Source organism: Alosa sapidissima, chromosome 16 (genome assembly GCF_018492685.1).
Source record: "Alosa sapidissima isolate fAloSap1 chromosome 16, fAloSap1.pri, whole genome shotgun sequence".
Taxonomy (NCBI): domain Eukaryota; kingdom Metazoa; phylum Chordata; class Actinopteri; order Clupeiformes; family Clupeidae; genus Alosa; species Alosa sapidissima.
In genome coordinates this window covers 8,479,302-8,506,193 of record NC_055972.1, presented here as the reverse complement: position 1 = coordinate 8,506,193, position 26,892 = coordinate 8,479,302, and the positions used below count along the sequence as shown (strand labels likewise).

Genomic DNA, 26,892 nt, shown 5'->3' with positions numbered 1-26,892 from the left:
AGAACCACTGCCTTAAACTGACTTTATCACATCGATAAACAATTAACAAGACTGACATCCAGGTTCTCACCAGACATTGAGTGGCTTCACTCAATATAAACAATCATAGAAACAAAACATGAATCAAGGCCAAGGACTTTAATTGGACAAAATAAGTCCATGATCCATTTGACATTGAAAACCAATCCCACAGACCTGAGCACTACAGGAGGATGAAGTTACTAAAAGCTAGAATTGTGAACACAACAGTTCTTAAAGAGCCCCGTAAACCTAGACAAGGAACAGAACTGCTGTGCTCACTATGCCCTCACTGCCTGGCTGTGGAGTGTGAATTATTGAAATACAGAATTACCAATCTCCATATGACTCGGCAACAGTGCCTTACAAAAAGACTTTAAAACATAATAGTAGTTTTTATGAAGGAACTTTATTGATCTTGCTGTAACAGTGTCCAATGGCATTGGCATTTCATTGAAAAATAAAAGATAATTCAGGGATTTGAACAAAAACATAATCTTTTTTTTTTCAATCTCATATGCGACATAATACAAAATCGTTCAGACCTTACAGGCCACTAACATGTTTCAAATCCATCAATGATACTTCTGACCAAAAAAACAAACAAACAGAAAACCCACAAAGCTAATGATTTATAGTGTATTCACTGAGAACAGTGAAATTTGAAACAAAAACACATGATCTGATTATTCAATTACCAAAATAAGAGAGAAAATGATTCCCTTTGCTTTGACATGGTGTTCCATCTATAGTATTTTGATTGAAATGGAGGAATTACACCGGCATGGCTGGCTGTTTTTTCTTCAGTGGCTAAAGATGATTAATAACACATAATCTGAATATTGTTTGGCTTGTCAATTTTTGACCAAAATGTCAAATAGCTCATAACTGAAATCCTTTATAGAAATCTTAACAGCTACCAGAGCTAAGAGCTACAAGCAACTTTGATCATTCAGCGAAAAGATCATTTCCCATTACACCTCTCATAGTGTAGCCAGGAGAAAAAAAAAAAAACATTTAGCCACAGAAAAGTTAATCTCCAAAAATATAATTTCTCAGATAACAGACACAAGAGTGGCTTGATCTTTGCCTCAAAGGAGGAAGAAAAGATCCAGGTGAGACAAACAATGCTGGAAATGAATTCAAAGGAGCCATAACTCAACAGATGAAATTCACAGCCTCTAAGCTTAGTAAAGTAAGGCATGGGCACAGACACAGAAGAGAAAACATTGAGCAAGTAGAAACAAATTAAATGAAGCACAGAGGGCGATGTATTGATCACTGTGCAGGAGACAGGCTCTCTCACCAAAGTCATCTTTCCCTTTTACCTCCTATGCTCCTACTTTTAAAAAAGATGACTGTTGGCTACAGTACGGTATTTAAATAGGAACTTAATTTGAACCAATTTCATAGATTTTCACACTGAAAGGTGATGGGAAGTAATAAAGGTGAAAATGCATAGAGGAGAGTTGGAAAAAATTCAAGTTTTTCACAAAAAAATCAATTTAATCTAATGAGTGTCAGGTCACCGAGCTTGTGCGAGTGTGTTGTTTCATCTCTTCATCTGATCTTTAACTGCCAATTGACTGGTGGTTTTTTAGTATTATATTAATCTCTACAGATGACCTGACAACATTTCAGTGCTTTCCTACCTCTGACCCAGTATTTAAAGTTTGAATATAAAGTAGCAATTTGATTTAAATGGGGTTTGAATGGGCTTTTGGGCTTTACTGACATACTTTTCATTATGCCAGATAAGTGTGGTAAAGTCTGTAAATCTCATATTTACTTAGTGCATGTGCCTCACTGAAACACAACTACTGAATCCAACACCCGTGAAGAGCCTTCAGATTTCACAGATATTAATTTAAAGGTCACTTTACCTTGACACTTATGATAGTATATGTGTGAAAATGGTATTAAAGTATAACAATAATTACAATAATTGAAATTTATCTCACAAAAATAGAGGCAAATCATACATCTAGTGAGACTTCGGTCACATTGGCGTTAATTTATGAAACAATCTGTAAAAAATAAGACTTCTGACTAGATGCAAAGGCTGACTGAGTGTCTTTGTTCTACAGATATTTCAGCATGGACTTTTACAGGGCATGAATGGTGGTGCACAGTGGAATTGTTTGGAGTTACATATCACATGTATATAAGGGGAGAAAATTGCCCTTAGAATGATGTTTATGCTGGAATAGACATGATTCATTGTGCAACATCTTAAATCAAATATGAATAACTGAATATTCCTAGAAATAGATGTCAAACTCACACCAGCAAGTAATGGGCATAATAGGCCTGGAATGAATTTGCTGTTGTTCATAGACAAGGGACAGCTGATTAATGCTGATCTCCCAAATTCACCAAATACACCTAACAGACTCCAAAAAAGAGCTTATAGATACTTTTTTTAGGGTATGGTTTTCAGTTTTTTTCCGAATTTGTTAATGTGGCAATCCAAATATAACTGTGTACCATAAATGTCCACTCAACTCATTCATTCTTCATGGATTAGACAGACAATGTGAGTAGTCAAAGACTGAGTTATCTAGCAATAGAATGCACCCTGATAGTAAAACTGATTTTGTCAGTTTGAATATGTTACTTCTGGGCACTTCTGTCACATATTCCTTTAGTTTGTGGCCATGAAACAGGTTTTCTGCAGTGCCCCTGAAAACTAACCAGATGAAGGCAACATCTACATTAGTTTTCCTGGGCTGCAGCAACCTGACCTGAAGTCAAGTGTAATCCCCATGGGTGATAAAGAACCAGCAGCTAATGAGAGAGCAAAAGGAGATGGCTGAGAGGCCTTATGATATTGGTTTCTACAAGCCAAGCCACTGGCACACATGCGCCAGGTTCATCCTTCTTATTTCTTCATCTTGTTTCTCCTTTGCTTAGATGTCCATCTCAAACTGAGCATCTTCACCTGAAACACAAGGTCATTGATGTTGAGGCCTAATTTAAGACATTGTGACAGACACTCGAGACATATTTCCTTATCTAATGCAAGACATTTGATTGAAATAAAACTAGGCATAAATCGGTTCAGTAATTAGTAGAGCTTTTTAACATCTGGTGGAACATAGTGGAGGTTTACTTCAAATTACAGTTTGTAGTCAATATTTTACAGGAATGGTGAGACTGTTGTGAGAACGTCCTCCTCTGTGTGCTCGCATGAGGTCATGACCATTAAATTGGCGAAATGATTTTGCCTGGTAACTAAATTAGCATTAGTATTTGTGCAAGAGTATCAACGCCTTGCCAGGTGCATTGCCAGTCAAACAACGTAGAACCTTTAACTGAAAGGCCACTTGGCAGAGACAAAATGGTTTGGATCTACACCTTTCCTACCAGCTGCTAACCTTGGTTGTAAGAGCACATCAAATGCTGGAAAATGAATTTCCCAAAAAGGATTTTAAAAATACTAAAAATACACTTTTGGAGGGATCTTATGGAAAATGTGGAGGCTTACCTGTTCCTGGTTTGGTGTCACGGTTGTTAATGTTATTAGCTTGATTCTTCTTATTTTCATTAAGGACATTTTGGCTGGTTACTCCAGGGATGATGGGCAGGTGTGCTGGTGGGGTCTGGGCTATAGGGGAGTTACGTCTATCCAACAGAAACTTCCGATCATAGATGATCCGGGTTCCTGCAATAAAACACAATATACAACCCAAATCAAATCATTTCAGTGCCCATTTACATAATACAACATTTCCAGTAGTCTTTTTTTTTTTACTAAACTCTCATAATACCTTACACTTTAATACACTTTAAGGCACTGTAACAAATACATACAAGTCAGTGCCACCGATGACACAATGGTGTGTTCAAGACATTCAAACTCCACACAGAGCCTCATTATGACAGACCAATTTCAAGCAATTACCCATATACATTCAGAGAAAGCTGTTATTCCATTACAATTTGACTCTTGGACAGCACAATCAACTTGGCAACAAACATGGGGATTCAAAATTGAATGCCTTCACCTATTTCTGAAGAATTCAAGTAACAGATTTCATACACTGCCATCAAAATGCAATTTGAGGATTTTCTGTCTCCAATACCTGTTGCCTAGAAACAGTATACCTCGTTGGCTCTCAGGGAAGTATTCTACCGGCCTGGAGAGAGTGATAAATTACCATTCCCATTCATCTTACGAAGTATGTAAATGGCCCACAGTCTTCACTTCAGATGGGCTCAGTTCCAGGGCATAAAACTAAGAGTGAAGCTATTGAGAATGAGGAGATGTTGTCAGGACACAGCGCCCCGCCCCCGATATCACAGCATCCGCCATGTTTACAGGATACCCGCTAGAACGTTCAGTGTTTCCCACAGAATTGAATTCCATTTGTGGTGGTTGGTTTGCAAAATTAACTTGAATACAACAGTTTTTAACAAATTAGCACAGCGTGGTTATGATGCTAACCAGATTTAAGCACAATTTAGTACAACCTGGAAAATCATTGTGTGGTGGTCAATGTTGATATTGTGGTGGACCGCCACAAATAAGTCAATGTATGGGAAACACTGACGTTTACTGTCTACGGCTAGAATGCGTTCATTGTGTTGTTAGCAGAGTTGTTGTGATTCTGCACTACTTTAAGATGCCTGGAAGACACTGCAGTGTGAAAACTGCTCCATGTGCACTTGGAAACCTTAGAAACCATATGTTGCGTTTTTTTTGTTTCCCCACATGGAAAAGGATGAGGCTACATGTTGATGTCTGCTGGGCTGAGCTGTAGGCCTACATGACTTTTGGCTGATCTATACAATAAGGGACGTTCCACTTCAAGTCAGCCAGGGATCATCAACCATTTTATTTTTCTGTTCCCTGATAATGAGGAATTATGTATTAGGTTTCACCCACCTTTACCTTTAATGTTTGTCTACAGTGCACCTTTAAGGGCTAACATAAAACTATATAAATATCCTACTACATCAATCTAATGAAAGGTGAGTGTGTTTTTGTGCTATTGTGGGAAATATGAGCTTGATTATGATGATGATGATGATGAATCTTACTATTTATAAATCATGTTTGGTTTTCAAGCTGAAGCTTATAAAAATGTCTGTGGATATCTGTGTGTATCTGTCTTTTATGCTGCATATTGGGATATTAATGTTGGGGCACCCACTATTCAAATGTTGTGGGTGTGACATCTGTGCACTAAGCTGATCGGGATGTCTCTAAAATCTGACTATTATCTAAGGGTGACGTGTGACACAGGCAAAATGGCCGATTGCCTGAGGTGTGATTTAAAATGTCAAAGGGGTTCGGTCTGGAGGTGCAAATACATGCTTGTGTTGCCTTTTTCTCTCAGGTAAACATTGTCAATCAAGCAGTTCACTGCTATGCATAGCCTCTTGGATGTGCTATTTCTTTAGCAAAATGACAAAATGTCTAACCAATCAAATGTAGGACTTCTGTGCAGGGATTGGTCTAGATAACTCCATGTGGCTAGCTAGTTTTTATATCACATCAACATTCAGAGATTAGTAATATTAATATCTATCCCAATTAACAGATAGGCTACCATAAGTTAACACAGCCAAAGCTATTATGTATGTAGCATCTAAGCAGCTACCATCTGTCAGGCATACTTGTTGCTACCCTAGAAAATTGTGGTGGGGTCAGTGCTGCCTAGTTTTACCATTTGCTTGTTATGATATAGCAACTGCTAACTCTACTATTTTAATACAGGATAACTTGATATCTGTGCAAATTAATCTTAAGTTAATGCAATTCAGTTTAATTTATATAGGACCTATCTGTGAGGCCAGCTGGGTAGAAAGATGAGTATGTAGGCCTACACATCAGGGGAGGCATGCTAGCATAGGCTACATACATAACATACATAGGCCACTACAAACATGATACAGAGTTACTGGAGGAAGAAAATGGGGAGAGGCAGCATTCAATAGGCTATAAAAACTAAAAGCAATGTTTGATTCTGTGCTCAAAGTTCAAATCAGCTTGCGAAACACAAGATTTGATTTGTTAAGATGTCACCATAGCTTACTCACACCAGCATAACTGGAAGAGAAAGCAAAGGACAGCATGTGTGTTCCTCGCTGCCTGTTAAATGAGCAGTTTTATTGCAAAGGCTTGTATCACAATACAAGTTGTGAGGGCTGAAAGAGCAACAAAAGAATAAACATTCTAGCCGAGTAGATAATGACGTAATACAGTATCCGGTATTGCTGGTTTAGTTTAGTGGCTCATTCAACACAGTTTGTGTTGGAGTATGCCTTTAATGTTATCTGTAACTGGTTTCGCCAAAGCTTACAAATGTCACCTGCAAATATCGATCGGTTTTGCCAATTTATATGACGTGGCTTACATACATGTTGTGTGTGTAGCCCACAGACATGGCGATTTATCAACACACAATTTCTGAGAGGAATGGTGGTAATTACAGGCCTTAAAACATATGCCATACTGGTATCAATTTCACTGTAATAATGTAACAAACATGCTTCTCAATCACTGCGTTGATGCTCGGCCAATCAGGTTCTTCAAACCGACAGCATAGGCGGCGCAGCAAAGCTTTGTTTTTGTTTTGCGCGAAGATCGGGTTGTTGTTGGATAAGACTGAGGCACAGGCCGCATTGTTGTGAGCCAACATACAATTTAAGTAGGCATAACAATCGACAACTAACACTCCCCGGTTCTCCGACATATCAAATGCACTATATGTTTGCATTACCTCCCGGAGTGGTGGAAAATAAAGTGCCTCCAGGGGTGGTGCAATAATCATGAGGTAGCTGCGTTGTGTCGTTGATCAGCACCGTCCTGGTCGGGATGGCCCGGCTCTCACTATGATGACGACTGGTCGACATTGCATCAAACAATCACAAAACAAATAATAGCAAACTAAAGATGTTAGGCTATCTTGCGGGAAGGTGGTATCCCGGACCCGTCCCCCTCTCTCTTTTCTCTCCAAACAACCTTCCTTGTTGCTCAGCTCGCTAACCCAGCCTTCAGCACGGTCCCCTCCCTCCACCAGGCAGGAAGCGAAGCATGTGTGTAGAGGATATTACGTCATTAGCTGAGGCTGTCTTCATTTTCGCGTAACTACTTTTATATTTCAACATAGACCCGTTATCATCATCATGTATTGAAATGTGTGTAGTCGTAAATACAATTTCACGCAGTTAAACGTGGTATTGGTAAATTATCTGAATGCAGTCCTGCAATATATTTAGATAGCTGGCAATGAGTTTGTGACAATAAACACCACGGTGTGGTGGGTTAACATAAATGTATAAAAGTATTTACAATCATATCATAAAATGAGGGATAATGCAAGAGGCTATTCTTTGAAGCACGCCTCTTCCTCTTCCTCGTCCTCTTAATTCACAACTGCGCATGCGGCCTTTGGTCCTTTCAAAGCCGAGTGCAGCACCGTGTACGTCGTTCACCAATCGATGCACACACAGTAGTCTGAAAACAGCAATAACGCTAACACCATGAGTTTCACAATCGAAGAGAGAGGAAATCCAAACACCCTGAGTTACAGAGTGTATTTCAGTAAGTATAATTATTTTACAGTGTATCGGGATTTTATTCGTGGGTAGTCTACTGATGGACCGTAACGTTTAGTTTCCACGTGTCATTCATTATAGTGTCAATCATGGTCAAATCAGTTAATAACCATAGTGATTTGGGCGCATAGTGCATTTGGGCATACTTTTCGGTGTGCTTTAATTGACCATTCAATGATCAGCAGGTTTTCTCTGCAATATGCTGAGATATTGCCCAACCAGTTCTGCCGGGTTAGGGTTGTGTGTTGTGTAGGGTTGTGTGTGGACGCCTGTGTTCCTTGTCGAGTCATGGAAGGAAGTGGTCGACGGTTATCAGTCTTGATTCGCAACGGAAACTGCACCTAAACTTTCACTTTCTGCAGGAGAAAGTTCTTTTCGAGAAGCAAAGGCAACGGCAGATGTCCATGTACTGTGCACACACTACTGCATTTTACAATTCTGCAGTTATTCCAGTGGTCAAAATTAAAGCCCACCAAAAATATTGAGTAGCCTAATCACTGAAGGCCTACGTGTTGGCTACAGGCCTGAGGCTCAAATGTTGAGACGTCATAAGGTGATTAGATTTGACATAATTTATCTCTCTTATAGAAAACTCTGATGGGAAGTACATCTCACCATTCCATGACATACCTCTGTATGCTGATGAAAGCCAGGTACAGGTTCAATGGACTTTTCCTTTTTAAGAAGTTGACAGCAAATCTTTTAGTACCCTACTGTAAATGGACACTTAAGTGATCACTTAATTTCCCACTCTAATGACATTGACCATTTCTGCCAAAAGGCCATGTTGAAATCTTGAGATAAGAGGTCATGTTATAGGGAGTGGTAACCTTCCCAGCATTGAAATATAACTCATATAATTTATTGTGTACTTGTATAATAATACAATATTTTTTAGGCAACTCTAGTACATTTATAATAATATTTACCTTATTGAATGTAGCCACAGACTTTATAAGGGAGGTGATGTAGCTATCCCCCATTTAACCAACATTAAGCCGTAGGCCATTTATGCTACAAAAAGTAATTGTATTCTTTGAAGTGTTTGCTGTGTTGAATACTTGTAGGCCTTAACCCACACCAATTTGTCTGTAGAATATTTTCCATGTAGTCATTGAGGTACCTAGATGGACAAACGCAAAGATGGAGGTAAGTGTATCTCTCTTACTATATGCCTTTTTTTAAGATTTCATATCTTTAATATCAGTAATGAACAAGGTGTGGTGATTAATCACATTGATTTCTATAACCTTAAGAGTTGCATTCATCAACTGACACAACTTCATGGCAAAAGGAAAATGAGATTTTAGATTTTTTTTATTTAAAAAGTAATTCCATTTACTCAGTAACTTCATTTTTGGCACTGATTACGGCCTTGAGTCTTCTTGGATATGGCGCAACAAACTTTTGCACACTTTGCTTTTGGGATCTTTCCACCATTTGTCTATGCAGATCTGCTCAAGCTCTGTCAGATTGCATGGGGACCATTGTTGGACAGAAATATGCAGGTCTGAGATGTTCGAGTGTAACAGAGGTCGTAATTCGTCCGCCGCTCACGGCCCTCGAACCCGCCACCTCGACACACACCGGCATGGTAGTCGAACGCTCTAACCACTGAGCTAAAAGCCCAGGCTTCCAACTCAGCGGTTAGAAGTGTTCTTAAGGTTAGGGCTGTGAGGATTTACACGGGCAACTAACACGCTAGCTCAGTTCGCCTCCATTACACAAGCTGTTCCTAAGCCACTTCTGCACCCAGGGATGTTGGCCAAGACAAAAATGTGGTTGGGCACGGAGGGGTGGGGGTGTGGGCAGCATCAATAACCTGGCATAGCCTGGCTGGTATCAATCCATTGGGTTTTGATTTTGCGGCGTGTTTCAACCAATACAGGGGAAAATGCCCCTGCATGCAACTGACATGATGGATGATAGACCTAACCAATCAAACCAATGAAATATCTGAATCCTGTGGGGAGTACAGCTAAAAACATCATTATTCTAGACAAATGCCTTAATTGCTGTTTTCTGGGTGTTTTTCAAGTATTTGCACTGTTCGAGAGATGCTATAGCAAAACATGTAGCTTCTCTAGCAACAGCCTTTTTCTTTTGTAAACAAAAGCTCAAGTGATGTGAATGACTAGGCACTGTTGCTCATCTGTCCATCCTTGTATAAAGCCTGCCCAAACGATTTTATTGGCCCAAACACTTCAGATTTGGGAATGGAGACTTTGGGCCAGGTTATATCCGGGTATTTTTGTACTTTGCTCTGTGAAGCTTTTCCTCAATCCTGATCAGTTGCTCAGTCTCTGCTGCTGAAAAACACCCCTGTAGCATGATGCTGTCACCACAATGTGTCACTGTTGGGATTGTATGGACAGTGCCTGGTTTTCTACAGATATGGCTCTAAAAAGTCAGGCCACCAGTTCCATCTTGATTTCATCAGTCCAGAGAATCTTGTCCCTCACTGTCTAAAGAGTTCTTCATGTGCTTCTTTGGAAACTTTTTTTGGCCTGTGCCTTGCCACTTTGAAAACTCAACTGATCTGGGGCCGTATTCACAAAGCCTTTTATCTTACCACTAGGAGTACTCCTAAATCGCACTGAAAGATTTTAGCTAGGAGTTTTCTCTTAAAAGTTATTCACAAAGCCTTTCAGACCTACTCTTAGTAAGGAAAAATGAAAACTCCTAAACTAAGTGAGTCTTCGTTGCTATGGATGACGTCATTACTCATGCACGAGCTTGACTGAAGTGACCACCTTGATTGGCTGATGATTGTAACGCGGGAATGATTCCAAACACCTTCCTTACGATGATGAGTGACAGGTCTGAGAATGCGTGCGCTACACAAGTAGCTCGAAGGACGGAAGATGATGAATAACTGAATAAAAAGGTCTAGCCTAAATGAAATAAAGAGTAAGGCAAAACAAATATCCTACAGTAGTAGCTTAATGAAACATAGGCCTACGGACTGATGCAGTATCTTTGCAACATTATTAAATTAATCTGTCACATATGCCTATGTTTGCAAAGAGGAGACCATTTTAATTTGATTCACAATGAAACATTACATTTAATTTACATGGTTGTTGTTGGTGGCGTTATTGCATCCCTTTTATGAATGCAAAATTGTTCCCTCGCGATTGGAAGCTCTTGTTGCCGCATAGGCAACGCATTTCAAAACATCGCAACGTGAAATGCCACAAAAAGCTGTTTGTGAATAGGTCTTAGTGAGTTAGGAGTCCTCTCGACGACTTTTAAGCTGTCCCAGACTTAGGTGCTACTTTTAGGTCCTTTAAGTCCTAAAGTTAGGAGTGACACCCCATTATTTTTAGGAGTTGCTCCTAAATTCGCCACTTAGGAGCTACTTTTAGCCTTAAAATTCTTTGTGAATAAGGCCCCTGGGGTTTGTGGCAGTAATTCTCCCATCTTTATACAGGATCTTTTGAGCTCAGTGACCTTCAGGTCACCTCTCTTGCTAAAGCCCTTTGCCCCGATTGCTCAATTGGCCTGGGTAGGCAACTCTAGGAAGTCTGGGGTAGTCCTAAACTTCTCCCATTGAACAGTTATGGAGACCACGGAGCTCTTGGCGACCTTCGATACAGCAAGTTTTGTAGCCTTCTCCTCTGTGCAACAACACAATCATGTCTTTTAGTTTTGCAGGATGTTACTTTGACCTCATTGTTTGTTTTTTCTCTGATCTATTTTCAGCTCTGAGACCGTATAAACATGTGTGTGCCTTTCCAAATCATGTCCAATCAATTTAATTTACTGAACTAAAATGTTCAGTAGCATAACAAAGGGTCTGAATACTTACTCTGTCAAGATACAAGAGACCTTTACAATAAGAGTTTATTAGTACAATTACATGTTAAGAGCTGAAAGATGCTTAATTAAATAGCTACTATTAACATACAAAAAGAAAATTAAATATAGTAAAATACTGTACAGAATAAAAGAATGAAGTGTCCAGTCCTTGGACCAAGTTGAGCCAGTAGAACCAGTAATGCGGAATGTTGGACAGAGAACGTGTTACACAGAAGAGGTTGTGGCACCAGAAGGAGACCAAGTAAATTGAATGTGGTCGGGGGTGTAATTAATAAAGGAATGTTCCCAGTGGTTGATAAATATTGCATTATTACGCTGAGAAGTAGTATAACTAATAAACCGTCCATTTGATAATTAATTGTAAACAATCACTGTCTGTGTGATATTTCAGTTTTTCCTTTTGAATGATTTTGCAAACATTTGTAAATCCTGTTTTCACTTGTCATGATGGATTTTGAGTGAATATTGATGATTGATTCATTTAACCGATTTTAGTGTAAGGCAGCGAGATGACACAACATGAGAAGAGTGCAGAGGTCTATGCTCTCTACCTGTGCTGTAATTACTTACATCAAGCCGTCTACCTGAAAAATGTAGTACTGTATTACTCCAATGGAGGGTTTGTCCACTTATCACTACGTTCTCTGACGGGAGAAAAATTCTGTGGAAATAAGAATTTTGTTATCTGGATAGAATAAAGTAATTGTTAAGATGAATAGTGGCGCAGTTGTCAATTCGTTTTGGAACCGTGTATTCTAGTGATTATTTCATCGAGTAATTGGATAAAAAATGTAACATGCACAACAAATGTCATACTGTTAACTAGCCCTAATCACTTCAAAGTAAATTAATATACTGTATCTGTTTTATGTAGATTTGTGCATCTGCAGCATTTACCATTACTACCAAATAACCTCCCTTACAAAAAATGACCTTTTATACTACAGGACAGTGCAGTACAGTAGTATTTTCATGTCCAAAATATTGCATTTCTGCAGTAAAGTACAGTAGGCTACTATGCAGTACAATGCCGTTTTTTCGCATCCAAAGTACTGCATTTTTTGCAGAAGAACTGCAATTATTTCCTCCAAAACTGCAGTTTTGATACTCAGAAAACTGCAGTTTTGACACTTGAAGTAATGCAGTTATTTTGTCAGGGCTATAATAATTATGTCTGGGGTAGGCCTATTTGGTGAGAGAGCCTAATCTAACTGTGTGTGTTGTTAAGGCCAGCTCATGAACAGACCGCAACATAAAGGGAGACAACAACAGTTTCAAATTTAACCATTTATTAATATTGATAGCAACATCAACACTAAAGTGTCTAGGGAAATGCGTGTTAAGGAGTGTGTGTGTGTATGTGTGAAATGGTAGTATCAGCATGTAAGATGAGTAAGTGAAAGGCAAAAGGGGGAAAATATAAATAAAGAGGAGGGAAAGAATAACGTGCCACAGTAGAGGACTATCAAAGTGCCTGCAAGAAAGGAGGAAAAAGTGCCTACCGAGCGAGAGAACCCCTTTTATAGCCCCACCCAATACAGGTGCACCTAATAATGTAATTAGCCTAACCAGGCCCAGCACTGCCCGTGCACTGACAGACCAGGACCTGAGGGGGCACGGGGTCGTAACAGTGTGTGTGTGGACAACTGGATGCTTTTGGCTCAGATGTTAAATCATCGTTGATGTGCTCAGTGTTTCCCACAGAATTTGAATTCTATTTGTGGTGGTAGGTTTGCAGAATTAACTTGAATGCAACAGTTTTTAACAAATTAGCGCAGCGTGGTTATGATGCTAACCAGATTTAAGCACAATTTAGCACAACCTGGAAAATCATTATGTGGTGGTCAATTTTGATATTGTGGTGGGCCACAATAAGTCAATGTATGGGAAACACTGCGTGCTGCTGTTGTATGCCACTTCTGCTTTGCAGTGGACACATTGCACCTTGTCATCTTTCCTAAGTTTGAAATTTCGCAAAACTTTGGACATTCTATGCCTTTTATGGACGTTTTTTTGGCTCTGACATCGCACCAATTTAATTCTAAATGTGGTGTATACGTCAGTAATAACAGTCAGTGTGAAACAAGTGATAGGAATTAAACGAAGCCTAAAGGCAAAGAATTAATTGAGCTACTCCAGTAATCGTTTCATAAATATTACAAGAATAAAGATACATACTAGAAGTAAAAATAGCAAGCACACATTTACACCACACGGTTATCAGTACTGGATACAAGATAAACAGTTTCAGTCCAAAGTATTATCCTGTTGCAGCAGCCTGTCGTAGTGGTAACGAGGTTGAGAGTTATTTGTCTGCGATTATGCAGAGCGCTGTAGGGTGTGGTGGATTGTGACAAACTGGTATGGAAGGGCTGAGGGCCTGGGAATTTAGCAGCTTGACTTCTTGGGGGGGTGGCTGGGTTTGGGGGGGTGGGGGATGTAACATTGTTCTGGTAGTCCTCACTTGCTTCCTTCCCTCCTTCCTGAGGACAGGAGGTTAAACAATTGAGATTCATCTCTGCGGGTCTGTGAAGCCAGCGGGAGGTGGTGGTAACTGGCCCCCAGTGATCTTCCCAGTGGCGTTTATTGCTCTGAAGAGATTGTTGCTTCCTTTGTGCAACTGGTGAACCACAGTGATGAAGTTTACTTTAAAGATGACAATTACTATCAAAGTACACTTCATTTGAGAAATGTTTTTTTTTTTTCCAGATACACTCTGGTGATTACAAAGAAAATATACATAATATGAGTATAATGTGAAAAAAACATTAAGCTGTTTTCGAACCAAAAATAACCAGAAACCTTACTTTTTGACGTGGTATTTGTACGAGTGACCAAAACCCCTGATATTGATTTATTCTTAGGCCAATCTAATCCCCTATTCTACGGGGCAGATACTCTCCAGCTCCGTTGCATTGGAAAGGAAGTGTCTGAACTACCATCTTCAGGTGTCCTCAGACCAAGTTGACTAGTTGAAACACTCAAGGACCCTCAGACTGGTCCTGAAGCCTGTTGTTTTGGCTATGTGCTTTGGCTCAAGGTGAACCTTGACTCTGTTTTAAGGTCTTATGGAGCATCTTAAATGGTAGCCTTCATCCGTACCTCGGTTTGGACCAGTCTCCCGGTTTTTGTATGGAAAAGCATCCATCCAGTGTTTTGATGCTTTGTTTTTAAGACCACATTTGACAGCACCAGCTTGAAGGTGAACAGAATTGCATGTAATCTCTTTCTAATGGTCATTTCTATAAATGAATCCTTCAGTCATAAAAAGATTACATCACACAGTGACAGTGGGGTTTCCCATCTCTATAGGACTCTCTACATCCCTTGTCCACATTAATACTGGTGTGTTAAAAACGAAAAACAAATTAATTTGCTTTTCTAGGGGAAAAATACTTTGTGTAATGATTTGTTGTTTTTCCTGCTTTATTTTTGCTTGGTGGGGACAAACTTGCACTTGCCTGACATCTGCAGAGTTCCTGCGTGGGACTGCTTTCGAGGAATGGCTTTAAAAAATGATCATCTTTGCTAAAACCTTGTAGCTGTTTTTTTCTCTGTAGTTATTGGAACGAATGAATAAGATTTGAGAATATAATATAATTATCATCCATTTAATGCTGAAGCTTGACCAAGGTGTGAATTTTACTGTGTGTACCTTTTGCTACCTATGCAGATGAGATGGAAACCTGAACTGTTTTATTGTATCATCTGTTTTAAGGTCCTTTTGTTTTTGTAAGGATTGACATTATTAGTATGGTTTCTTTTTCTGCAATAAAAGTAGTTGTGAAGCTGTGTCAAATGAGCATGGCTTGATTTTGTTATCTGGATCTTGTAATACAGATTGGGGTTAAATAAATAAATAAATTGATTAACTTCTCAGATTGCCACCAAAGATCCTCTCAACCCTATAAAACAAGATGTGAAGAAGGGAAATCTGCGGTATGTGGCTAACGTTTTCCCTCACAAAGGATACATCTGGAACTATGGAGCCATCCCTCAGGTATTGAAGAGCTAAACAAAGGGGTCCAATTGAATGGGTAATCTGTGGATGGCACCATGCACATGAAATGCAAAATTTTTTGAAAATAAGCTCATGGAACAAACACACACCCTCCACCCATATGCATCAATTGCACATTTTCACATTCTCTTCTGATTACTTTTTGTCCCACTACTAGACATGGGAAGACCCAGGGCACAAAGATGGAGATACCGGCTGTTGTGGTGACAATGATCCAATTGATGTCTGTGAAATTGGCAGCAAGGTAATGCACCCTCAAATTCTTACCATTATCAGACTAGTAAGTAATAATATTAATTGATTTAACTGTTAAGAGATTTGACACAAATAACCCTGGTATATACCAGTTTTAATCAGTAGTCTGTTAGAGAATATTTTACCGTGCAACTTTCTTAGGGATAAAATGTCATTGCTTCAAACATTTTAGGTATGCTCAAGAGGGGAGGTCATCAAAGTTAAGGTGTTGGGTGTGTTGGCAATGATTGATGAAGGGGAAACTGATTGGAAAGTTATAGCAATCAATGTTGATGACCCTGAGGCGAAGGACTTCAACAGTAAGTTAGTGTCAAGTGACATTTTCAAACCACTGTATGAAGTAATGTTGAATGAGGTACATCAGATCTGTTTACATGTTTATTTGATGTTTCTGCCATCAACTTCTACAATTTCAATGCATCAAAGAATTTCTAATATTTAAACCTAATATTTAAACATTTGTATTTATATTACCTAAAGCTTATGACACATCTTTGTGTTGATTTTGTTATTTTGTGAATTATTTTGTGCCAGATATTGAAGATGTCCGGAAGCTGAAGCCAGGCTATCTTGAAAATACAGTGGACTGGTTTAGACGCTACAAAGTGCCCGATGGAAAGCCTGAAAATCAGTTTGCCTTCAATGGAGACTTTAAAGACAAGGTTTGTATTTCTTTATCTGCAAACAAAGGTAAAGAAAAGGTCCTTAAATGTGTATGGATAATCTCATCTGTGTGTGTGTGTGTGTGTGTGTGTGTACATTCATTAGATACATTTGATTTTTTTCTGTATTATAAAATGTTTTGCTGTTTGGTGATGTTAATTGCTAACTTGCAGGACTTTGCTATTGAGACAATCAAGAGCACTCATGCCTTTTGGAAGAATCTCATCTCTCAGCCGACTAATGCAGGGGGGTTAAGCTGGTAAGGAGACAATCATTTTTGACCACTTTAATTGTGCCTTATATCATAGCTGGACATATCTTGGTTTATGGAAGTATGTGTTACCATTCACAAATTTGCAGACATTAATGTGAACAATTTTATATTATGTTCATAAAATGACTTAATATACCACTCAGTTACTATATTACATAATGTTCTTATTAGAAGCTGAAACAAAGACCCAAGATCCTTTGAAAGAAAGTAGAACATAAAATCATTGCCACGTAAAGACTAGTCAAAAGGTACAAAACATAAATGTCTCTGAAACTGTTGGTCAAATGGAGAGAATATTTTATTGTTTTGGACCTCATGGAAAGACTTATGTACCACACAGCCCAGATTATACCATTCTTCAGCACACTATTCTTCTTGGAAAATCATGCAGAAGTCCTAATGATTAAAAGTGCAGTCAGCGATTTCGCAGGAAGTCGCATTTGTTTATGTTTCTATTCAAATTTATTAGTAGACACTTTTGTTACATACATTATACGTACAGCAGTGTTTCCGATACATTGACTTATTTGTGGCGGCCCACCACAATATCAACACTGACCACCACCAGTGATGCCAGTAACGCATTACTTAGTAACACAGTTTTCCGTGTAAGTGTGCTTATATCTCTTTTCTCCCAAACTTAAAGGAGAATTCCGGTGTGATATTGACCTAAAGTGTATTGAAACATGATACCGAGTGTGAACGTATGTCTCATAGCCCATCTCGGCTTGTCCCCTGCACTCCAAAATCTGGCGCTAGTTAGCCGATGCTACCAACAGCTTTTTCAATAGTGGTGCTTCGGCATCGGGCTAGCCATGCAAATAAATCACTGTTTTACACCCATTTACGAGGCTCAATGTATCTCCACACTTCATTGGTAGACTTCCGAGGGCCCTGACATTTAAAACGAGACATTGAGAACTTTGAAAAAGCACTGGTAGTTTACTTACAAGACGATTTATACAGACAGTATCTTCACGAAGTTTAGCGTTTGCAGCCATCTTGAATTTAGTCACGATAAGTCGAGCAACGAGTAAGAATGAACAGGTATGATAAGGGATCAGATTCCAAAAATAATTCAGTGGAAATGCATGGATTCCAGTTGCTGCTACTGGAAGAAACTGGAATCCATGCATTTCCACTGAATTATTTTCAAAAGAAAACATAAAACACAAGGTAAAATCATTTAAAAATAAAGAATAATTAGTAAGCAAAAACAAAGGCAAAAGTAGTAAAAAAAGTAATAAAAGACAAAGTAGAATAATTATCGAGGCAGATTCAGAATTTGTAACTCGGCACAGTTAGCAGAAAGCGTCTGAGAACAGTTTGGTCTTAAGTCTAGATTTAAAACTGGCTACAGTTGGGGCCTTTTTAATGTCATCCGAAAGTTGGTTCCACAGCTGAGCCGCATAGCAGCTAAAAGCTGCTTCACCATGTTTGGTTCTAACTGTAGGTTTTACTAGCAGGTTTTTCACCTGGGACCTGAGAGGACGAGAAGGTGTGTACTGCTGAAGCATGTCTGACAAGTATTTAGGTCCTGCTCCATTTACTGATTTATAAACAAGCAATAGTGCTTTAAAGTCAATTCTGTGACTTACTGGAAGCCAGTGCAAGGACTTAAGAATTGGAGTAATGTGGTCAGTTCTTTTAGTTTTTGTTAGAGTCCTAGCTGCTGCATTTTGTATCACCTGAAGCTGTTTAATAGTCTTTTTAGAAGACTATCAGAATACACAAAAGTGTCCCCAATTGTCTCTTAAAGATTAAAACATAATGATAGTCTTGCACACTGCACTGTTTGTACAGTAACAGCGACTTTAGCATTGCTCACGGCGGGTTAAATGATTGCAAAAGACTTGTTGAGGTGAGTTTAACAAGTGTAATTTCATTTGCATATTACTCAGGCCTATACAAGATGGCTAGTTGCCAAGGCTACATGGAAAAAAAATCTACATATTTTACTATAACAATTTCTATCAATAGGCCTTCCTTATTTGGTGTACTTAGACATTATTGAACAAACATCTGAATTTCAGTATCTAAGTAGGTTAGGTTGGGATGTCTGCTATACATTGCTGACATTACTGTTAAAATGCACTTCCTGTATAGTGAGTATTGGCAAAACCGGTTATCATTTTTATGTTGAGGCGGTGGGGGTGTTGTCGGAAGCTGCTGAAAGTAACTAATAAAGTAACTTGTAATCTAACTTAGTTACTTTTAAAATCAGTTACTTACTAAGTTACTTTTTAAAGGAGAAATCAGTAATCAGTAATCGGATTACTTTTTCAAGGTAACTGTGGCAACACTGACCACCACACAATGATTTTCCTGGTTGTACTAAATTGTGCTTAAATCTGGTTAGAATCATAACCACACTGCACTAATTTGTTAAAAACTGCTGCATTCAAGTTAATTCTGCAAACCTACCACCACAAATAGAATTAAATTCTGTGGGAAACACTGCGTACATTATATTTAAACTAAGGACCAAACGAAACACACCACAGAGGTAGCTCACCCCTTCGTTCAGTATTCCGGGCTGCCCCCACTTTGTTTGTTTCCAAGCTGCCTACAGAGACTTGTGAGGAGGTGATTGCAGAATGTGATAAAAAAAAAAAAATGTATGGGCTTGAAATCGCATATGATTGTTGACTGCACCTTTTGAAATATTCCAACAAAATATATATATCAACAAAATTCTTATTCAGTAAAATATGACTAATAAAGTTATCGGCATGTGTTTGAGAAACATCCAATGGAAAGTCTATTTGTGTCCCTCTTGTTTGCAGTAAAAACACGTGTTTCTCTGAAGATGGGAGCCCGAACTGTTGCTCCAGCAGTGAAGCCCAAGCCGTTGTTGATGCTGTAAGACCAGTTAGCTATTATCTTCTATTGAGAGAACACACACACACACACACACACACACACACACAGACACAGACCGTTCACACAACATTAAGTCATGATTTTAAGTTCTTTTTGTCTAGATAGCGAGTTTTAAAGGAACACCAGGCAACGTTTTTGTGTTAATTAATCATCTTCGTAAGTCGGTATATGGTTAAATGACTTATTACGGGGCGAATGAAGGCTCTCTCTCCCGCCCCTACCTACTGCCTGTAGGAAGAATATCCCACTTGCAAGTTCGGTGTATCCTACCCGCCGACCGAAGCAGGATCAGTTTACAGCATAGAGGCAGGCTAACGAAACGCTAGAGATTGTTGCAAACGTGTGTATAATGGCAGAGCCGGCGAAGAAGCAGCGAAAACCCTTGACTGAAGACGCAAAGAAAAGGAAAAGAGCTTCAGACCGAGCGAGGGGGAGTTTCGTAGAGAAAAAGCATCAGGCTTGCCTGGTGTCCCTTTAAAGCCACCTCCTTCATTTTGATGGCCCAGTCAGGCCTGAAACCCTGCAAAAATATGAGAATAACTTATACAACATGTTACCAAATATATTGTAAAAATACATTAGAAAGTTAGCTTTCATCGATTCCTGTTGTACGGTTGTTACTGTTTGTAAGTTAAGTCTGTTGGTAGTCAGTACCTTGTTGGTTTTTAGATAAAAATGTCTTATTGAGTAAGTGCTTATCCAAAAGCTGTTGGATAAGATACTGGTTGGTTATTTGACCAAGCTCATGGGGAACCGTTTAAATTGCTGATTGATGACCTTTAACTGAAATGGTCCTACACTGTTTTTGAATCTCACATATGGGAGGTGGGCGTACACATAAACCGAAACTCATCAATACTAGTGTTTGCCATTTAGTATGTAAGAGGGAGTTGGGTTTACTCATTCCAGCTCAGGACCTGCTTGCCCCCCCAACACGGTTTGCTCCAGGTTTTGTGCATTTTACAGCAAATGGGGTTGAATGGGCATTTGAAGTGCAGTGGTCAGTAATCTGCCTGTATGAAGGGACAGGTAGGTAGGTAGGTAGAAAGGTAGAAGATGGGTGGATAGATAGATGGATTTCTCTGCATTTGACCCATCAGTACCTTATTATGTTTTGTGTTGCTCCCTTGCAGAATTGCCCCTGTGGAAAAGAAGAACCCATTCCATGTTCAGGTAAATTTACTGTGGATATAAAGCACATTTTTCTTATGTTTTTTTTTTTTTTTTTTTTTTTTTTTTTTTTTTGTTGATTGAACTGACGTTGTATGTTTCTCATTACAGTTGATAAATGGTTTTACTATAAGAAGTAAATGAAGAAGAGCACTTCGGGGGAACACAAATTGGTTCAATAGATGTACTTGAAAGTAGATTTATGAATCTATATAGAATTGAACATTGAATGATAAACATATCATTTCTTTAGATATGCTGTAAGAGAGACAGGAGATTAGCCAATTCTGAAAAATGTAATAATAGTTTTCATTTTATTTAACTTGCATAATTAAGCTGTTTACCAGCACAGATGGGCTAATGCACTCTGGATCAAGCTGGCACTCTGTAAGAGACTCTTAATTGCTTTATTAAAGACTTTCTTTTGATCTAAGACTTAAAGTTCCTTTTTTGTCTTCAACAGCACTGAAATGTACATTTCTGTCAAAGTCAAAGTCAGCTTTATTGTCAATTTCTTCACATGTTCCAGACATACAAAGAGATCGAAATTACGTTCCTCACTATCCCACGGTGAAGACAAGACATATTTTACCAATTATGGTCCACAGACAAACATAACATTCAAGTAAACAAAAAAGTAAGTAAATAAGTAAATAAGAGGGCACATATAATAATGAAAAAATAAGAGCAGCAAAATTTGGTTGAAATTGTGCATAGACAGTCAATAAAATACTAGTGCAAAGTCAGGCCAATAAAAGGCTTGGGTAGTTCTGTTTGACCTAAGTAAGAAAGAAAGTGGCATAGTGGTGCAAGTTATGTAAGAGCAGCAGAAGTGTTGTGTTTTCAGGACAACAACACCAAGTTGTAAAGTGTACAAGTGTGCAAGTGGAGTAGTGCAGGCGGCCATTTTGGGTCCAATGTCCAGGATGTTATGTAGCTGAGGAGGGAGAGAGTTCAGCATCCTTACAGCTTGGTGTATGAAGCTGTTGGTGAGTCTGGTAGTGCGGGAGCGCAGGCTTCTGTACCTCTTCCCAGAGGGCAGTAGATCAAACAGATTGTGAGCGGGGTGACTTGCATCACTCACAATTTTGGTCGCCTTGCGGGTGAGGTGGGTGGTGTAAATGTCCTTCAGGGAGGGGAGTGAAGCACCAATAATCCTTCCAGCTGTGTTCACTATGCGCTGCAGGGCTTTCCTGTTGTATTCAGTGCAGCTTCCGCCCCACACAGCGATACAGCTGGAGAGGATGCTCTCAATGGTGCCTCGGTAGAATGTGGTCATGATGGCTGGTGGAGCACTTGCTCGCCTGAGTTTCCGCAGGAAGTACAGGCGGCGCTGAGCTCTCTTCGCCAGTGATGCAGTGTTGGTGGTCCAGGAGAGGTCTTCACTGATGTGCACCCCCAGGAATTTGGTGCTGCTCGCTCTCTCCACCACAGCACCGTCGATGGTCAGTGGCAGGTGTTGGGTGTGACCTCTCCGGAAGTCAACAACAATCTCATCAATGCTCATAAGTTGACTTGCATGCAGAATTTATAAAATGTGTACCAATATTTTATGAAAACACAACTGATCAGGCAAAACACATTACTTTTATTTGAATGGGATTAAAATTAAACCATAAAGCATCACAACAGTGCAATCATTAAACAAAACATATAGCTATAAAGAAAACTACATGCACTGCATAGCAATACAATATGGCCTTGCTCAGTCCTGCAGTGTCTCTTTGCATAAATAAATCATGTTTGTCAATTTGTCTCCATCCCCAACTCATTCAATGTGTATGTACTGTAAAAGAGAGTGCGTGTGTGTTTGCTTCTGTGTTTGCGTACTGTGTGTGTGTGTAGCGGTTTACCTGTATGTGGTATGAAACAATACTAGCTGCAATGCTGTCTGATCTCTCTTCTGCCGTAAATGGATGGGTTGCGGAGGACATACAGGTGCATCTAAAAAGAAAAAAAAAAATCACGTACCGGTAAATAAGTTTCCCCCATAATTTATTTAATATAATCTAGGTGTATTAGCCTATACATAAAGTGAAATATTTCAAGCCTTTTCCTGTTTTATTCTTGCTTATGTGACAGTAGCCTACCTTGTATATAAACAGTCACCAGGTTCTAATACCCTGTTACCCAGGAACCTACCCGTTAAATTAACCTGATAATTTCCTGTTTACCACTAGGGTCACACAAGTTGGTAGTCTGAATAATAGGCAGAGACGTGAGATTACAATACAAAACTATTACAATTTATTTATTTAAAACAGGATCAATGTACATGCACTTCAATACCAGAGCAATGTAATGCTAGATCGTCAGGATCAATGTTGACACTAGATTGGACTTACCGTAGAGGGCAGATGTCAAAGCCTCTGAGGCGAAATCTGTGATTCAAACCACACTGCAAATCAAAATGAAAAGGTGACTTATCTAAACTAATTAACACAGCACACACAATAAGGGATGGACACCACCAGAGGAGAATACACCCTCCAACATGCGCCCAATGCAGCCCCCAGCAGGAGAGACAAGCAATATACACAGGGAAAGCCCACTTGACAGTACATGCAGTAGAAAACAAACAAAAACAAATGAGTACAAATAAGACAAAACAAAATACAGAGAAAAGCACAGAGCATCAATAGAGCAGCAAGCAAACCAAACTCCCACACATGCACACTCATGCAACAAACACGCACGTCCGCACTAAACAGGCCCAAGCAGATAGCCACCACCAGGTTAGCTAGTAATCATGCATCAGAGACGCAGCGATGGAAGGCCACAGAGAGAAGCGGAAGGCGCTCCACACAGCAAACCCCAAACCGAAACAAAACAGCAAGGCCGTCACCACATCAGGATACCATACAGATCCATGCAACAGCTAACGTCAGATGTAGGGAGCCCGGACAGCGCAACACTCTGTGATGTTGCTAAGCTGGAATTGATGAGCACACCGGGGGAAAGAGCAGCCGTGAGAATATCCAGCCAGTAGTTTAGCAGCGACTTCTGTTACTGGAGCAAATGGTGGAACAAACTAAAGTCCAAACGTCGGGGATAGGCGATAGGTCGGAAGTCAGAAGAAGTCAGAAGAAGAAGAAGAAGTCAGAAGAAGAAGACAACGATTTGAACTGCTGCAGGACAATTTCAAAGGGATCTTGACCTGATATCTGAGATGAGGGGTCACAGACTGTGATGCCTTCGTTTTGCATGACTGTTATTAAGTGTGCTTGCTGAAAGCAGCACACTTATTGTTCTTCTTAAGTTTCTTATTACGTGTGCTTGCTGAAAGCAGCGCACTTACTGTTCTTCTTAAATTGTCTTATTCCCGTCTCCCTAATTTTTGGCCAGCTCTAGCGCCTGGGCCCTTTGAGATAGACACCGTTCCCACTTTAAAACATCCAGTCAGCACCGGTGTAAATTACTCACGAAGATGACGTCAAGTGGGCGTGTCATTCGTCCGCCATATTGGATTGAACAGAAAGCGAAACTAAATTTTCACAGGTCACAAATTTGGTCCGAACGCCACAAAACTTGACGTACATGATCCTTGGACCAAGCCTCACAAAAGTTACCAGAAGAATTTTTGATTTTCGGAAGCGTTTGCCCGTCACAGCCAAATGAAATCGTGAAACAATACTAGCTGCAATGCTGTCTGATCTCTCTTCTGCCGTAAATGGATGGGTTGCGGAGGACATACAGGTGCATCTAAAAAGAAAAAAAAAAATCACGTACCGGTAAATAAGTTTCCCCCATAATTTATTTAATATAATCTAGGTGTATTAGCCTATACATAAAGTGAAATATTTCAAGCCTTTTCCTGTTTTATTCTTGCTTATGTGACAGTAGCCTACCTTGTATATAAACAGTCACCAGGTTCTAATACCCTGTTACCCAGGAACCTACCCGTTAAATTAACCTGATAATTTCCTGTTTACCACTAGGGTCACACAAGTTGGTAGTCTGAATAATAGGCAGAGACGTGAGATTACAATACAAAACTATTACAATTTATTTATTTAAAACAGGATCAATGTACATGCACTTCAATACCAGAGCAATGTAATGCTAGATCGTCAGGATCAATGTTGACACTAGATTGGACTTACCGTAGAGGGCAGATGTCAAAGCCTCTGAGGCGAAATCTGTGATTCAAACCACACTGCAAATCAAAATGAAAAGGTGACTTATCTAAACTAATTAACACAGCACACACAATAAGGGATGGACACCACCAGAGGAGAATACACCCTCCAACATGCGCCCAATGCAGCCCCCAGCAGGAGAGACAAGCAATATACACAGGGAAAGCCCACTTGACAGTACATGCAGTAGAAAACAAACAAAAACAAATGAGTACAAATAAGACAAAACAAAATACAGAGAAAAGCACAGAGCATCAATAGAGCAGCAAGCAAACCAAACTCCCACACATGCACACTCATGCAACAAACACGCACGTCCGCACTAAACAGGCCCAAGCAGATAGCCACCACCAGGTTAGCTAGTAATCATGCATCAGAGACGCAGCGATGGAAGGCCACAGAGAGAAGCGGAAGGCGCTCCACACAGCAAACCCCAAACCGAAACAAAACAGCAAGGCCGTCACCACATCAGGATACCATACAGATCCATGCAACAGCTAACGTCAGATGTAGGGAGCCCGGACAGCGCAACACTCTGTGATGTTGCTAAGCTGGAATTGATGAGCACACCGGGGGAAAGAGCAGCCGTGAGAATATCCAGCCAGTAGTTTAGCAGCGACTTCTGTTACTGGAGCAAATGGTGGAACAAACTAAAGTCCAAACGTCGGGGATAGGCGATAGGTCGGAAGTCAGAAGAAGTCAGAAGAAGAAGAAGAAGTCAGAAGAAGAAGACAACGATTTGAACTGCTGCAGGACAATTTCAAAGGGATCTTGACCTGATATCTGAGATGAGGGGTCACAGACTGTGATGCCTTCGTTTTGCATGACTGTTATTAAGTGTGCTTGCTGAAAGCAGCACACTTATTGTTCTTCTTAAGTTTCTTATTACGTGTGCTTGCTGAAAGCAGCGCACTTACTGTTCTTCTTAAATTGTCTTATTCCCGTCTCCCTAATTTTTGGCCAGCTCTAGCGCCTGGGCCCTTTGAGATAGACACCGTTCCCACTTTAAAACATCCAGTCAGCACCGGTGTAAATTACTCACGAAGATGACGTCAAGTGGGCGTGTCATTCGTCCGCCATATTGGATTGAACAGAAAGCGAAACTAAATTTTCACAGGTCACAAATTTGGTCCGAACGCCACAAAACTTGACGTACATGATCCTTGGACCAAGCCTCACAAAAGTTACCAGAAGAATTTTTGATTTTCGGAAGCGTTTGCCCGTCACAGCCAAATGAAATCGGTGCCGAAGCTCCGAAACAGGAAGTCGTCCATATCTCAGGAACACTGTCACTTATCGATACCAAATTTTGTATATGAACTCGGGACTCCAATGCGAGGGTGCACAAGCTAAAAGGGAAAACTTTCCAAAAGTTTACATCATTTGGCAAACCATCCCGTGTATTTGGTATCTGTCATCCTTCACCTTCGCTGTTGTAATTCTGCCACAATGCCTTTCTAGTGTAGCCTACACAGCGTCTCTCTCCAGCCTTGCCACACTCATCATTTCATTGCTCTTCCATGGGTGTTTATGGACTTATGAACTGAAGTGGCAAGGAGAACATTAGCTATATAGCTATATAGTACAGTTATTTTCACATTTATGGTGTTCAAATCTAAATGTTCATTATTGTTAAATGTCATGATGGGAGAGTATTATTAAAAATGTTACAAGTATGCAAATTGATATGTTTACGGGAAATTAGGTTTTACTGTTTTTTTGTTATAAAGACATGGAAGACATTCTGGGCCATGTAATAGACAAACAGTGGTCGGCGTTTAACTTGATTTCCATACGTATTAATATGAATAGGTGTTTCCAAACCTAGGAACAATAAACAGCCATCTCTGTTACAAAAACAAGCTGGTAATCGCTCACTGAAGAGGGAACTATGATAAAAAGATTGTTTTCCTCAAAGCATGGAGTTGACGACAGAACAAGCAGGAAATGTCACATTAATGTTAATACGAATGCTAGTGCTAATTGCTGCTTTTGAACAAAGGTAGTCCATCAATATTTACTTGTTAATGAATGGCCTTTGGGAGAGGGTCTGTCTGGTGTAATATATGCCTAATGCCTTT

General features: G+C 39.7%; 2 protein-coding genes across 2 annotated transcripts; one reads left to right on the top strand and one right to left on the bottom strand.

Annotated features, from left to right (window-relative positions):
- Positions 1–1,358: 1,358 nt before the first annotated feature.
- On the bottom strand, positions 1,359–7,048 carry eif4ebp2 (eukaryotic translation initiation factor 4E binding protein 2). The gene is made up of 3 exons (XM_042064848.1): positions 6,747–7,048; positions 3,506–3,682; positions 1,359–2,959 (listed from the first exon to the last, which is right to left on the bottom strand). The coding sequence occupies exons 1-3, from the start codon at positions 6,877–6,879 to the stop codon at positions 2,928–2,930; spliced, it is 342 nt and encodes a 113-aa protein (XP_041920782.1). The 5' UTR covers positions 6,880–7,048; the 3' UTR covers positions 1,359–2,927.
- Positions 7,049–7,412: 364 nt separating this feature from the next.
- ppa1b (inorganic pyrophosphatase 1b) lies at positions 7,413–21,100 on the top strand. Its single transcript, XM_042064839.1, has 11 exons — positions 7,413–7,570; positions 8,173–8,237; positions 8,680–8,733; positions 15,287–15,406; positions 15,585–15,671; positions 15,855–15,981; positions 16,217–16,344; positions 16,519–16,604; positions 19,406–19,481; positions 20,636–20,675; positions 20,784–21,100. Exons 1-11 carry the CDS (start codon positions 7,510–7,512, stop codon positions 20,810–20,812), a joined length of 873 nt encoding a protein of 290 aa, XP_041920773.1. The 5' UTR covers positions 7,413–7,509; the 3' UTR covers positions 20,813–21,100.
- Positions 21,101–26,892: the final 5,792 nt, after the last annotated feature.

Coding starts and splice junctions, on each gene's coding strand:
- eif4ebp2 (XM_042064848.1), bottom strand. CDS start 6,879: ATGTCGACCAGTCGTCATCATAGTGAGAGCCGGGCCATCCCGACCAGG. Junction 3,683..6,746: donor ATTTTCCACCACTCCGGGAG/GTAATGCAAACA, acceptor GTTTTATTGCAG/GAACCCGGATCATCTATGAT. Junction 2,960..3,505: donor TGACACCAAACCAGGAACAG/GTAAGCCTCCAC, acceptor CTTGTGTTTCAG/GTGAAGATGCTCAGTTTGAG.
- ppa1b (XM_042064839.1), top strand. CDS start 7,510: ATGAGTTTCACAATCGAAGAGAGAGGAAATCCAAACACCCTGAGTTAC. Junction 15,407..15,584: donor ACTATGGAGCCATCCCTCAG/GTATTGAAGAGC, acceptor TCCCACTACTAG/ACATGGGAAGACCCAGGGCA. Junction 19,482..20,635: donor CCCAAGCCGTTGTTGATGCT/GTAAGACCAGTT, acceptor GCTCCCTTGCAG/AATTGCCCCTGTGGAAAAGA.